Source organism: Stegostoma tigrinum, chromosome 35 (assembly GCF_030684315.1).
Source record: "Stegostoma tigrinum isolate sSteTig4 chromosome 35, sSteTig4.hap1, whole genome shotgun sequence".
Classification (NCBI taxonomy): Eukaryota; Metazoa; Chordata; class Chondrichthyes; order Orectolobiformes; family Stegostomatidae; genus Stegostoma; species Stegostoma tigrinum.
The window spans coordinates 4,215,580-4,229,782 of NC_081388.1; the positions used below are offsets into that span (position 1 = coordinate 4,215,580).

Below are 14,203 nucleotides of genomic sequence, written 5' to 3' on the forward strand. Positions count from 1 at the left end.
TGCTGATAAGGCCAGCACTTATTGCCCATCCCTAATTACCCTTGAACTGAGTGGCGTCCTATGCTATTGCCAGAATGGTTACCAGTCACTCACATTGCTATGGGCCTGGAGTCACACGTAGGCCGGACCAGGTAAGGATGGCAGATTCCCTTCCTTAAAGGCCGTTAGTGAACCTGATGGATTTTAAACACAGTTGATAATAATCACCAATATCGAGCTAGCTGAAGTCTTGATTCTTTATTTTCCCAGCATCTACACCATCACTAAATCAAGTCATCGTGTTTGGGGGCATTTTAGTGTTATAACCCCAGCCATAAAGACCATTAATGAAGCCAGTAGGCTTTTCCTGACAATGAGTATAGGTGTCATGGTCATCATTAAATTCTTAATTCCAGATTTATTTTAATGAATTAAGATTCCACCATCTGTCGCGGTGGGATTTGATTCCAGGTCCCCAGAACATTAACTGTGTCTCTGGATTAATAGCCCAGCCATGATACCACTAGGCCATTGCTTCACTGTCAATAGTGAGGGAATCAAAGGACATTGGAGATCAGGCAGGTAAGTGGAGTTCAGGCCACATTCAGATCATCTGGTTGAGTGGCAGGATAATGCTGAAGGGCTGAATGGCCTACTACTACCGCTAATTCATACGGTGTAAATGTCCAACCGGTAACGTCCCGTAACGTGCCTCCTTTTCCCCTGCAAGGTGCCCGCACACACCAGCTCGCCATGAAGCTGGAGCCTCGGGGAGTCCTCTACCTGAAGGTGTCGCTGGTGGAGCTTTGGGAGGTCCCTCTGAGCTGTGCCGAGGATCAGCGAGAGCCCAGGGTATTCCGGATGGAGCTCAGTGACTTGGTGCAGCGGGAGAATTCCGGAGTCAGTGTTCCGCTGCTCATACAGAAATGTGTCTCAGAGATCGAGAAACGTGGCCTAAAAGTGAGTTGAGAACGTTCCAGTGCGGGATAACATTCTCTTCTTTTATCAGCATCAGATATTAATGAGTACATCTCACCAAAGCTTGCTAATAGAATCATAGAACCCCCACAGTGTGGAAGCAGGCCGTTTGGCGCATTGAGTTTCATACTGACCCTCTGAAGAACATCCCATCCAGACCCACCCCATACCCTCTCCCTGCATTTCCAATGGCCAATCCACCTAACCTGCACATCTGTGGACCGGGAGGAAACCCACGCAGACACGGGGAGAATGTGCAAACTTCACACACAGTCACTCAAGGGTAGAATCAAACCGGGGTCCCTGGCGCTGTGAGGCAGCAGTGCAAGCCACTGAGTCACTGTGCTGCCTGATGTCATCAGCAGTGTGAATTCCCTGGCTTTATTGTCATGTTGAGGACCATGTCTGGGGTTGAGTTGGGAGTGGGGACATCATCCTTCAAAGAGAAGCCAAGGAAACTTTCAAACCCAACTGAATGGGACCTGGTTTCACATTTCACCTGAGCGATGGCACCTCTGATAGTGCTGCACTCCCATAGTACCACACGAAAATGTCAGCCTTGGTTTCTGTGCACTCAGGCCCTGGGCTGGGGTTTGAACCAGGGACCTTGTGGCTCAGGAATGAGACTGCTGCCCTCGGAGCCATGGCTGATGTCTCTCCAAAAGGTGAACAGAGGAGGGGATGGAAACTCGTAAGGAGAGATGGGCTCTGAGCATTTTGAACGGGAAAGGAGCAAAGTGGCGAAGGAAGGACTTCCAAGTCGATGATAGTGCGGTGGGAAGGAGGGCTGGGGTGTTTAATGGAGTGCACAGTGTTGGGACGAAGTGAGGTAGGAAGTGGGCTCTTCATGTAGTGGCTGAGGCCTGAGCTACTCCAAGGCTTGCTAAGGCGTTAGACTTTAAAGAGGTGAAGAAATGTGGAGTGAGGGAAGCTGTTACATGTGGAAGGGTGGGAGAACAAAGGTGTGCAGGCGTCAATGTGGGGCAAGAGATTTTGAGAGTATGAGCTATACAGAAAAGCTGAATAGGCTGGAGCTACTTTCAGAGGCTGATGGGAGACCTTACAGAAGTTTATAAAATCATGAGGGGCATAGATAGGATGAATAGATAGGGTGGAGGAGTCCAAAACTAGACGGCATAGATTTAAGGTGAGAGGGGAAATCTTTAAAAGGGACCTAAGTGGTACCTTTTCACACAGAGGGTGGTGCGTGTATAGGATGAACTGCTGGAGGAAGTGGTGGAGGCTGGTACAATTACTTTATTTAAAAGGCATCTGGATGGGTGTATGAATAGAAAGGATTTAGAGGGATATGGGTCAAATGCTGCCAAATGGGACTAGATTTATTTAAGGTACTGCTCGGCATGGACGGGTTGGGCCAAAGGGTCTGTTCCCGTGCTGTGGGACTTGAATCACAGTTGGTCCTTCAGGGACTGGCGGACGTACAGCTGTTCTTTCCCAAGGCAAGGTGAACGAGAGGCAAAGAATTGAGTGTTTTCAGGATGGGGGTGGGGAATGGTCCCTGGGACCCAGGGCAATTACAGCGCAGGGTGGGGTGGGAAAATGTTCGCAGTGGGGGCGTGACAGAGGAGCAGTGTGGTTCGGAGGGAGGGGTAGGTTTAGGGGTGGTGCATCTGTGTGATGCTACTAATCCACTGCGAGGCTGACTGTCTGATGTGCACTCAGGCCCTGGGCTGGGGCTTGAACCAGGGACCTTGTGGCTCAGGAATGAGACTGCTGCCCTCTGAGCCATGGCTGATGTCTCTCCAAAAGGTGAACAGAGGAGGGGATGGAAACTCATAAGGAGAGATGGGGTCTGAGCATTTTGAACGGGAAAGGAGCAAAGTGGCGAAGGAAGGACTTCCAAGTCGATGATAGTGTGGTGGGAAGGAGGGCTGGGGTGTTTAATGGAGTGCACAGTGTTGGGTAGTGATTCGGTACAATGTTGGAGATCCAGTGGGACACACTCAGCATGAGACTGGTGATCTGAGGTTGCGGGGTTTTTGTTTTTGGGGGTGGTGGGCATGGTGCGGTGGTTTGGACCAGCGAGAGCCCCCTCTATTGCAGAATGCCCATTCTGACCCAACAAAGCCACAGGGTTTGAAGCAAAATTCAAAAACAAATAATTCTGTTGATAGTTTTTGTTTAAAAACACAAAGAGTGAATAAATGGGGGGGAAAGCTGCAAGAATAACTGGAGCAAAGCACTTCAGAAAAACTGGATTAGATCTGGAAATATCCAACAGATCAGAACATTTGAACAATTTTCCAAAAGTGCAATGTTGATGGTGTTTTGCTGAGAGATTTACAGGGTAAAGATTCGTGTTTTGACATGTGATGCTAAGCAGTAGCTCTAAGTACAGCGTGACACACACTGTATATGGTGTTGGAGATGGTTGTTTGAAGGTTTCAGTATTCGCTCTAGTTTTGGCTGCCGGGTCTAACTGGAGTCTGTTCCTACTCTGAGTGGGAATTAGAATCTCTCCCAGGTTAATGGTTAAGACGGTGTTTCACCCTGACAGAGAGACCCATGTGTTACTGGTAGCTTCACTGTGGAACCTGGCATTTAAATTGTGGACTGTTTTAAGATGCTCTGTGACTGAAGCAGCTTCTATTTTTGTTTGTGTGTTTTTTTTTGCCGGTTGTTTGAATGTCGGGTTGAATGGGGCTGCCAGGCTGTGGGTCTGTACCGTCTCTGTGGATCAGCTGCTGTGAAGAAAGAGCTCCGAGACTCCTTCGAGCGTGACAGTGCATCTGTCGATCTCTCTGAGGAAATCTACCCTGACATCAACGTCATCACAGGTGAGCGACCAAACTGAGAGTGCTCTCTGACCCTGGCCAAGGCAGAGCCCCTGACCTCTGACTCTGCTTGGGAGAGCCCTCAACCTCTGCCTCTAGCCAGGTGAATTCCTGACCTTTGACTCTTGTGACAGGTGTCCTCGACCTCTGACCCTGGCAAGTGAGATAGCCCTCGACGTCTGACCCTGATGGTGGGCAAACTGAATCTTTGACACTGGCAGGGGAGCCCTTGAACCATGGCCCTGGCCATTGAAACTGTCTGACATTTCAGGGGGGTAGCGAGGTGTTGGGGCAGGAAGCAGGGTTGGAGACCCTGACCGCTGACCCTAACAGGAAAGGTGCACCAATGCCCTTTGACCCAGGTAGAGAGGCAGCAGTCCTCACCTACAAATGGCATTGGTGTAGGTTGGCTTGGTTGTCCCGACAATAACACTCGTAAAATCTTCATGTCCCCTTCTGCCCATCGTGCCTGTACTGGTCCAGTGGGTGCACTGTCTAAGTGTTTCCTGCACCACCAGCTGTCTCTCCAGAACCGTGTATATCTCTCCCATCCACCTCCATTCTCTTTGGAGTTACTGTTGAGTCTGCTTCTCTTTCAGATGGCGCTGTCTGGGTCACCAACTCTCCCTGACCCAACCTCCTTCCCTGCCCCTCCTCCATACCGTCCTCTCCCCACTCATTTCCATACCCCTTCTTTTGTGTTGTAATTTCGAGAGGAAAGTATATTTACCCCTTTGCTGTCACATTGCTGTTTACAGCCTTCAAGGATCATGGATCATAAGGATCATCAAGCTGTGGTTAAATCTGGGGACATTCGAATTCAGGCCAGAATCAAGAAGAATTCCTTCGCAAAAGACAAAAGTAGCTCCTGACATGGGTCCCTGGGGCAGGCTTTTGAAATATTCGTTTCTCCCCAGGCTGGCCATTTATTATTCATTTCTAACTTCCACTTGAGCTGGGCCTTCTAGTTGAACCACTGCAGTCCATGTTGTCTCACAGTGTCTTTGAGATAGTGAGCTCGAGTGTCTGAGCTGTGCTTCGAGACAGGGGCTATGATTAGCTGAGAGACCTAGAGACAAACACATAGCACTAACATCCAAACAAGGGGACACAGAGAGAAAGATGGTACCTGGGAATTAACTGCAAGTCGATGAGTATTTTCTATTTAGATTTGATTTATTATTGTTCCACGAACTTAGTACCGTGAAAAGTTTTGTTGTGCATGCAGTACAGGTAGATCATACCATACAAGGTGCGTTGGGGTATTGGAGCAGAGCGAGGAATACAATGTTATGGCTGCAGAGAAGGTGCACAAAGATCAAAATCGACATTAGATTTAAAATTTGAGAGGTCAGTTCGGATATCAGTGAGGAAAATATCCTTAAATCTGTTGCTCCACGCTTTTAAATGTTCTGCCTGATGGAAGAGGTTGGAGGGGATAGTTACCATGTTGAGAAGGGCCTTTGATGTCGGCTGCCTTTCTGCTGCAATGAGATGTATAGTGAAAAGTTTGCTTCAGATAACGAAAATCTACCTGAAATATTAGACAGCAAATATTTTCTGTTTCGAATTTTACGCAGAGTTTAAGAGTTACATAAAATAATAAAAGTAATGTGCATATTCAGTAGCCAACTGTAAATGCAGCTCCTCAGGGGTACCTCAACCAGAAGTGATTTTAAACTTTTCAAAGTTCCCTTTGGATTTGGATACAGGACATGTCTTTCAGAACCTGCTTACAATAATCATTCCTGATTGTACTGGAGTTTGGCGAAAAGCGTTAGGGAAACGTAGGAGCCAGAAGTATTGAAGGCAGCTATTCCTGATCTCACCTGTTTATCTCTGTCTTACTCATCCGTTCACTGCAACCTCACCTAATTCTTGTCCCCAGTTCCCTACCTGAATCCTGTCTTCCTGCTCTCTCTCACAGGCTGTTGTGACTGCCCCAATATTTTTTCCTCTCCCTCACCCTCATCCTGCTCTCCAGTCTCCTCCTGCCTGCCAATCTCCTGGTGTCTCCCTTTCCTGTCTTTCTGTCTCTCCAGACACCTTTCCCGCTTTCAACCAGCTCTCTGTGTCTCCCTGTCTGTCTCTACCCTTTCCCCATTACATTTCTCTGATACCTTCTTCCCCGCCATCACCCCATATCATCTCATAGCTCCCTCCTCTTGATGTGATTGTGAATGTGTGGGGTCTATGGGGAGTTGGAGCAATGGAGGAGAGTGTGGGACCCACCAAATTTTGCCCACTCTGTAACTGTTGCTTCCCTCCATCACAGGCATCCTCAAGGACTACCTCCGGGAGTTGCCATCGCCCCTCATCACTAAGACTCTGTACGAGGTGGTGCTGAAGGCTACTGCTGCGTGGCCCTTAAAGATGACCATGGGCGTGCCAGATGCCAGTCCCAGTGCCCCCAATGCTGTGGCTCTGCTTGATTGCCTGCCTGAAGCTGAGAAGGTAAGGAGCCCTGGGTTCAGCAGCAACTCCCCCCTCCTGCAACCCCTCGTCCCACCCAGTTGTATCCCAGTGGGAACCCATTACAGCTCACTCCACCTTTCCGCGTGACTGAGGGATGTAATTTTTTGATTTTGATTTGATTTATTATTGTCTTGTGTACCTGGGTACAGTGAAAAATTTTGTTTTGTGTGCAGCACAGGCAGATCATACTGTACGAAGTGCATTAGGGCAATAGAATAGAGCAAGAAATACAATGTTACAACTGCAGAGAAGGCGCACAAGGAGCGAGGTCAACATTAAATTTGAAGTTTGAGAGGTTCATTCAGGGAAGAAGGTGTGTTTAAGCTTTTGTATCTTCTACCAAACGGAAGAAATTGGAAGAGACTTTAACCAGGGTGGAAGGGGTCTTTGATTACATTGGCTGCCTTCCCAAGGCAGCAAGAGGTGTAGGTAGAGTCAATGGATGGAAGGTTGGTTTGTGTGATGGACTGGGCTGTGCTCACAACTCTGTAGTTTCTTACGGTCCTGGGCAGAGCAGTTGGATAGAATTGGTGAGAGTCGTTCTGGATATGCCGAATTTCCTTAACCTCCTAATGAAGGAGAGGCATTTAAGGATCTTGCAAAGATTTGTAGCTTGGGCTGTGGATGAAGTTTTTGGTTTGCTTGCCAAGCTGGCTAGTTACTGTACAAGTGTTTTGTCACCATGCTAGGTAACCTCATCAGTGCGGCCTCTGATGAAGCGATGTTGTGCTCCTGTGCTTGGAATCTGTATGATCCAGTCTGTTAAGTTGGGTGGTGTCATTTCCAGCTTTGTTCTTCATGGGTTTGTATAAAGGGTCTAATTCCAATGTTTGTTGATAGCGTTACGGGGTGATAACCAGGCGTCTTGGAATTCCTGTGCATGTCTGTTGTTGGCTTGAGCTAGGATTGTTACGTTGTCCCAGTAAACCGACGACCTTCATTGTCCGAACACACTGAGATGAGTGCACGTTCATCATGCCGTGGGTCAACTGGGACAACGTAACCATCCTAGCTCAAGCCAACAACAGACACACACAGGAATTCCTAGAGGCCTGGTTTTCATCCCGGAACGCTATCAACAAACGTGGAATTAGACCCCACATACAAACCCATACAGAACAAAACCAGAAATGACACCACCCAACTTAACAGACTGGTTCATACAAATTCCAGGTGGAATAGAACAACATCGCTTCATCAGAGGCCTCACTGATGATGTTCACTCACATGCAATAACCAGCCAGTTCGGTGAACAGGCCAACAACCTGAAGGAGAGGCGTGTTGGAGACAGTAAGGGCTGCAGATGCTAGAAGCTAGAGTCAACAGATGTGGAGCTAGAAAACCACAGTCGGTCAGACAGCATCCGAAAAACAGGAAAGACCAGCTGTGCTTTTCCAGCTCCACATTTGTTGTCTGGAAGTAGGGGTGTAATTTGGATGAGGACGAGTTGCATTTGTTTGGGAGTTGAAGGAATGATGAAGGGTCTAGGCCCGAAACGTCAGCTTTTGTGCTCCTGGGATGCTGCTTGGCCTGCTGTGTTCATCCAGCTCCACACTTTGTTATCTTGGATTCTCCAGCATCTGCAGTTCCCGTTATCTCTGATCGTTATGGGACTGTCCGGATGGGTTCGAGGGTGACTGTGCTGTGAGATTAGGGAGGCCTGTAAGAGCAGGAGGTGGCTGTGCTGTGAGATTAGGGAGGCCTGTAAGAGCAGGAGGCGGCTGTGCTGTGAGATTAGGGAGGCCTGCAAGAGCAGGAAGCGGCTGTGCTGTAGAAGTTACACATATCCACATGAATGACAGAAGCATGTTCCTCCATACAGAGTGCCAAGCTCAATCTTCAGTAATCTTCTTGTTTACTGCAACTACCTTGCCCTCTTGTGGTGATGTATGGAAAGTCCTCAATAATTTGTCACGTGTCTGCCTGATTCCCAGATTAATCCTCAGTTTCCGATGTTTGTTTTTCCCACAAATTTTCCGGTGGACCTTGAATGGAGAGACATGCAGCTTGTGGACCAGGTTGTGACACACAATCCCACTTATTTTAAAATAATCATTTGCTTTGGATAGAGAGGCAGGCAGACAAATTTAATTGTTCTTCATTTTGCTGTGACCCGACAGAGCAGCTTCAGGCTGAATGACTATTCAAGGGAACAGAGGAAGCTGTTCGGCCCCTTGGACCCCAGATCCTGCTAATCACTTACCACAGTGCCATTTCGAGACCATAAGAAATAGGGCTACAGGTGTAGGCCATTCGGCCACTTGGGCCTGCTACACTGTTCAATAGGATCATGGCTGATCCGACATTCCTCACATCCACTTCCCTGTCTTTCCTCATAACTGTTGATTCCCGGACTGATCTAGAATCTCTCTCAGCCATAAATATACACAAGGACTCTGCCCTTCGTAGCTCTCTGTGGCAAGAGTCTCAACCCTTAGAAGAAATTCCTCCTCATTTTTGTCTTAGATTGGCATCCCTTTATTCTGAGATTCTCCCTCCAGTCCTAGACTGTCCGATAATGGAAAACATCCTCTCGGCATTTACACTGACAAGCCCCTTAAGAATCCACATGTTTCAATGAGATCATATGTCATTTTTTCTAAACTCTAGTGAGTAGAACCCCAACCTGTTTAGCCTTTGCTCATAAGACAGTCCCTCCACCCTGGAGTTCATCCTAGTAAACCTTCTCTGAACTACTTCATAGAATCCCTACAGTGTGGAAGCAGGCCATTTGGCCCATGGAAATCACACCAACCTTCTGAACAGCATCCCACCTGGACCCACCTTATCCCTGTAGCCCTGCATTTCCAAATACTAATCCACCTAGCTAACACATTCCTGGACACTATGGGACAATTTAGCATGGCCAATCCACCCCAACCTGCACATCTTTGGACTGTGGGAGGAAAGTGGAGCATCCAAATGAAACCCACACAGACACAGGGAGAATGTGCAAACTCCGCGCAGACACACGGAGAATGTGCAAACTCCACACAGACAGTCACCCAAGGGTGGAATTGAACCTGGGTCCCTGGTGCTGAGAGGCAGCCGTGCTAACCACTGAGCCACCATCTGGATCCTCACTTTCCCCACCGATCCCCATTGACGTACATTATTTTTGAAGAGTTGCAACTTTTGTTTTGTAAGTCACCTTGTGACCAGTAATCCTGTCTCCTTGCCCAACTCCATCTGAAAGTTAATTTTCATTATTTTTAAGAACAAAACCCTCGTAGCCTTTCCAGAGCAGTGTTGGTGAGGGAGCAGGGAGATGCCTGATAAATCTTTGACTTGAATGGTGACAAAGATGCAACTCTTCTTTATGACTTGCTTTGTTTTCAGATCATAGTGATCTCCCTATTTGTGGAGGACTAGTTACTGCTGTAATGGAGAACATTAAGGATGAAATACTGAAAGAGGTTCATTTTTGAAAACAATTCCAAGTCCAGCTGGGCTTTAATGAGAAACAACTTGGAAAGAAATCATGCCAAATTTCTATCAATTTGTTATTTTTTGATGCGGTGGGGACACGTGCTGTGTACCAGTGGACCCCTCCAGGGTACGGTTGTCACAGACCCCCTCCCACTCCCTGGCACGGTGGCTCAGTGGTTAGCGCTGCTGCCTCACAGTGCCAGGGACCTGGGTTCGATTCCACCCTTAGACAACTGTCTGCATGGAGTTTGCACATTCTCCCCGTGTCTGTGTGGGTTTCCTCCGGGTGCCCTGGTTTCCTCCTACAGTCCAGAGATGTACAGGTGAGGGTGGATCGGCCATGCTAAATTGCCCACAGTGTCCAGGGATGTGTAGATTAGGTGGGTTAGTCATGGGAAACACTGGGTTACAGCATTAGGGTAGGGAGTGGGTTTGGGGTTATGCTCTTTGGAGGATTGGTGTGGAATTGATGGGCCAAATGGCCTGCTTCCACACTGTAGAATCTATAACTTTGTACTCATGGCCACCTTGTCTGTATCAAGGTCCTCGGGTCTGGCACCTGCCCTCGTCCCCCACACCAAAACCTTTAGAGTACTATGTACAGTTCTGGTCTCCCTTCTACAGGAAGGATTCATTAAAGTGGAGACCAGATTTAAAAGGAAGTTACTGCTATTGGAGGGTTTGAGTAAAAAGGAGAGGCTGAATAAGCTGGGAATTTTTTCCCTGAAGCATAGGAGGCTGACGGCTCACCGTTGAGAAGCCCAGGCTAATGCTCTGGAGTTTAAAACCCTCCATGGCAACTGGTGATATATAAGTCCACTCAATAAGGGTGGAAATGAAAGCTAGTCTCAGCGACGACAAAAATACCTCTGTGGCTCACAAATGTCCTTTAGGGAAGGAAATCTGCCTTCCTTACCCAGTTGGTGACTCCAGACCCAGAGCAATGGGGTTGACTCTGAACTGTCCTCTGCAATGGTTCTGGTCACCACTCGGCCCAAGGGCAATTAGAGAGAGGCAGCAAACAGTGAGATCCACATCCTATCATCAAAGAGTTTTCAGTGAGAGGGAGGTTGTCAGTGTTGGCCTGTGTGTGTCAGCTGTACTGTTGGGTCTGTATTATGGGCATGTTGCATTACTGTGTTTCCTCCAGGCCACTCTAACCCTGCTCCTTGACCATCTGAGCCTGGTGGCTTCCCTCCAAGACTCCAACAAGATGACCTGCCAGAACCTGGCGGTCTGCTTTGGGCCCGTACTCCTAGGCCAGAAGCAGGAAGCCTCTCAGTCTGGCAGCCGTACATCCTGTCAGGACCTCACCAGTGCCGTGGACTTCAAGATGCACATCGAGGTTCTGCACTACCTGCTGCAACTGTGGCCCAGTAAGTATTGGGAGATGTGTTCTGGGGGCGCCATATTCTCATTCTAGTTGGGAGGAGTTACTAACTCTACTGCAAAATGGCTGGGCTCCTCCACTGTCCGAGAGATTAACTCGAGTCTAGCACATTCCCAACTCAGAGTTAATCGGTCTTACCTCCGAGCCTACTGGAGATGACCCAATGATGTTCAGAGGGAAAGATTTGCCTCCAGGGTCAGTATCTGGGGTGAACCAGTACATCAGGGTGTTCCACAAGTTGATGCCACCACCAAGATTAGTTGGTCTTGCCTATCCCTCGTGGCAGTGAAGACTTGCCAGGCCCACCGCTAAAAGGAGGTGAAGATCCCAAGCAGGTTAGTGTAGGACTGGAGTCACATGGTGGACCCCCACTCTATTACTGAAGAAGGGCCCTGACCGAGACATCAGCTTTCCTGTTCCTCTGATGCTGCCTGGCCTGCTGTGTTCCTCCAGCTCCACAACCTGTTATCGCCGTTCCTTCCCACGAAGGGAGTGAGGCGAAATGCCCACTTTTTCCGATCCCAGTGAACCCAGCTCATTATTTCCAGATGATTTTCAAACCGATGTTGAATTTTTGGTCATGTTTTACATTCTGTGCATTGACAAGCAGTCTGGCCTAGTGAACGGTCCCAGGGCAGCTGTGGGCAAAGGGGTATTGGGGCAGGAGACAGATCAGGGGGTGTTGACTGAATCGGAAAGGGGATGGTGGACCATCGTTCGATTCTGCAAAGATTGCTAGAAAATACTGCTGCCCACCCCTGACCCTCATCCCATGCTTTCTCTCTTCTCTTCTGTGTAGAGTTTTCCTTTGTACCTAACAACATGCTGTAGCTTTCCTGGCAGTAATTGCTGAGGACAGCGTAGAGGGAGTTTTACTCTGTATCTAACCCAGTGCTGTCCCTGTCCTGGGAGTGTTTGGGAGTTATAGAGGGAGCTTTACTTTATGTTTTGAAAGAGTGGAGGGAGCCGTACTCTGTATGTGTCAGGGACAGCACTGGGTTAGTGTCGAGGAAGTTCTAATATCAGCTTACCTCCAGTTTAAAAGAGTAGAGAGAGCTTTACTCTGTTTCTAACCCTGTTCTTGAAATATTTGGGGAAAATGTTGAGGAGACTTTACTTTCAATTTGAAAAGGTAGAGGAAGCTTTACTCACTACCTAACCCTGTGCTGTCCCTTTCCTGGGAGTGTTTGATGGGGACAGTGTACAGGGAGCTTTACTCTGTATCTAACCCCATGTTGTCCCTGTCCTGGGAGTGTTTGGTGGAGACAGTGTTGAGCAAGCTTTACTTTCAGTTTAAAAGAGTCGAGAGATCTTTACTTTGGATGAAACCCTGTCCTGGGATGGGGACAGTGTTGATGGAGCTTTACTCTGTGACTAACCCTGTGTTGTACGTGTCCTGGGAGTGTTTCAGGGGCCAGTATCTCTAACCTTGACAGTGTCAGTGCTGAGTCAAGTTTAAAGTATTAATCCACTTTGCTGTAGAGGGCCTTGAATTATTCCATGCTCCTGTTTAAAATTGGTACTTATTTGTTTCGTCTCCCTTAAGAGGAGAGTTGTGGCGCAGCGGGTAGTGTCCCTGCCTCTGACCCAGAAGTTGTCCCCTTGGATGGTGTATTAATAATGAATGAAACGACAGGCTGTAAAACTTCCCAAATCCAGCAGGTCGGAGCAGGGCTGACTGACTGTGGACGACAACGGAACAATCCAATGGAAATCATAGTCATAGAATCATAGAATCCTTACAGTGTGGGAACAGGCCCTTCAGCCCAACAAGTTCACACTGACTCTTGGAGCAACCCACCCAGACCCAAGCCCCTATAACCCACCTAATCTACACATCCCTGAACACTACGGGCAATTTAGCAAGACCAATCCACCCTAACCTGCACATCTTTGGACTGTGGGAGGAAACCGGAGCACCCGGAGGAAACCCACGCAGACACAGGGAGAATGTGCAAGCTCCACACAGACTGGCACCCAAAGTGTTTGGAACCACTCTGTCTCTGCTCCCATTCTCTTTTCCAAGGGTTAGTCCAAAGGTGAACATGGAGTAAATGAGGTGAAAAGGGGGGAGGCTGAATAGGGAGGAAGGAATCAAGTGTTATGCAAATAGGAGGAGCATAAACAGCCAGCATGGTCCTTCTGGGCCGAATGGCCTGCCTTTCAGTGGGTGACTGTATTTTCCGGTGGGACCTTCTCCCTGATTTTGTGTTTTGTGTCCCTGCAGGTGACCGGACCAAAGCGAAACGGGACAGGGTGTCAGAGCAGTCGTGGGCCTCCCACCGCCAGCCCCCAGCCCCTGTCCCCGATGAGGTAGTTTGCCGGAGCCGGACGGGGCGTACCGCTGGCTCATCCCGGAACCGCCATGCCGGGGACTGGAGCGGTTGTGGCAGGAGCTACCTTGGCCAGGCCGAGGGTAGCCGGGGTACTGAGCTGGGCAGGGGCATCAGGGACACGGAGGGGGAGGAGGATGAAGAGGAAGCCAACCGCAGGCAAGATGGCAGCTCCTACCCCAGCAGAAGCAGCGAGCTGGACTTTGAGTCATCCATCATGGGCCGGACGAAGGAATTTGACAGTCTGATCGCTGATATCGAGCGGGAGCTGGCCAAAAAAATCATCTTCCTCTAAACTTTGAGCCTTACCGTTGGTGAAGGTGGAGCCCAGTCTGTAAACAGCCGCTGAGCCGAGAGCCCGGGGCCTGGGCCAGTGACCGGATGATGCCAAAGGGGTGCCACGCAGCATGAAACTATATTTCCCATGTCACCAAGCCAGCGTGTGCAATTCCCACTGTGCAATATGTGACTGCGAAGGGCATTAGCCTGGATTTAGGTTTGGTCCCACTTCATGGGAAATTGGCTGCTTGATTTGGTCACATTTACTGATTGGCCCCACCGCTGCTGCTCCACCCCAGGGGTGGGGATGGGGTGGGGGAGTGAAGGTGAAGGGCTGAGGGGAAGTGGTGGGCAAGTTCAGCTGGAAACATTCGGTGCCATGGAACCTCAGGCTGGGAAATGAGCTAAATCAGAAAGATTCACAAGCCTCCCTCAGAATGGTCTGGAGGGATCCACCCCGCTCTGCCCTTCCCCCTACGTCCTCCTCCTCCTCTTCCCTACACATCTCCTCCTTTTTCCTAGCCTCCCCCCCCCCACCATCTCTT

The 14,203-nt window shown here is 49.0% G+C and overlaps 1 protein-coding gene across 1 annotated transcript in view; it reads left to right on the forward strand.

Moving 5' to 3' along the window:
- The window catches only part of LOC125447370 (rho GTPase-activating protein SYDE1), a 52,483-nt gene extending 38,539 nt beyond the window's left edge, over window positions 1-13,944 (forward strand). The window contains exons 4-8 of the mRNA XM_048521692.2: window positions 710-939; window positions 3,629-3,755; window positions 6,028-6,206; window positions 10,807-11,032; window positions 13,274-13,944. Coding sequence (XP_048377649.1) covers window positions 710-939; window positions 3,629-3,755; window positions 6,028-6,206; window positions 10,807-11,032; window positions 13,274-13,674 — 1,163 coding nt within the window. The 3' untranslated portion in view covers window positions 13,675-13,944. The remainder of the gene's footprint in view (window positions 1-709; window positions 940-3,628; window positions 3,756-6,027; window positions 6,207-10,806; window positions 11,033-13,273) is intronic.
- The last annotated feature ends 259 nt before the right edge of the window (window positions 13,945-14,203 follow it).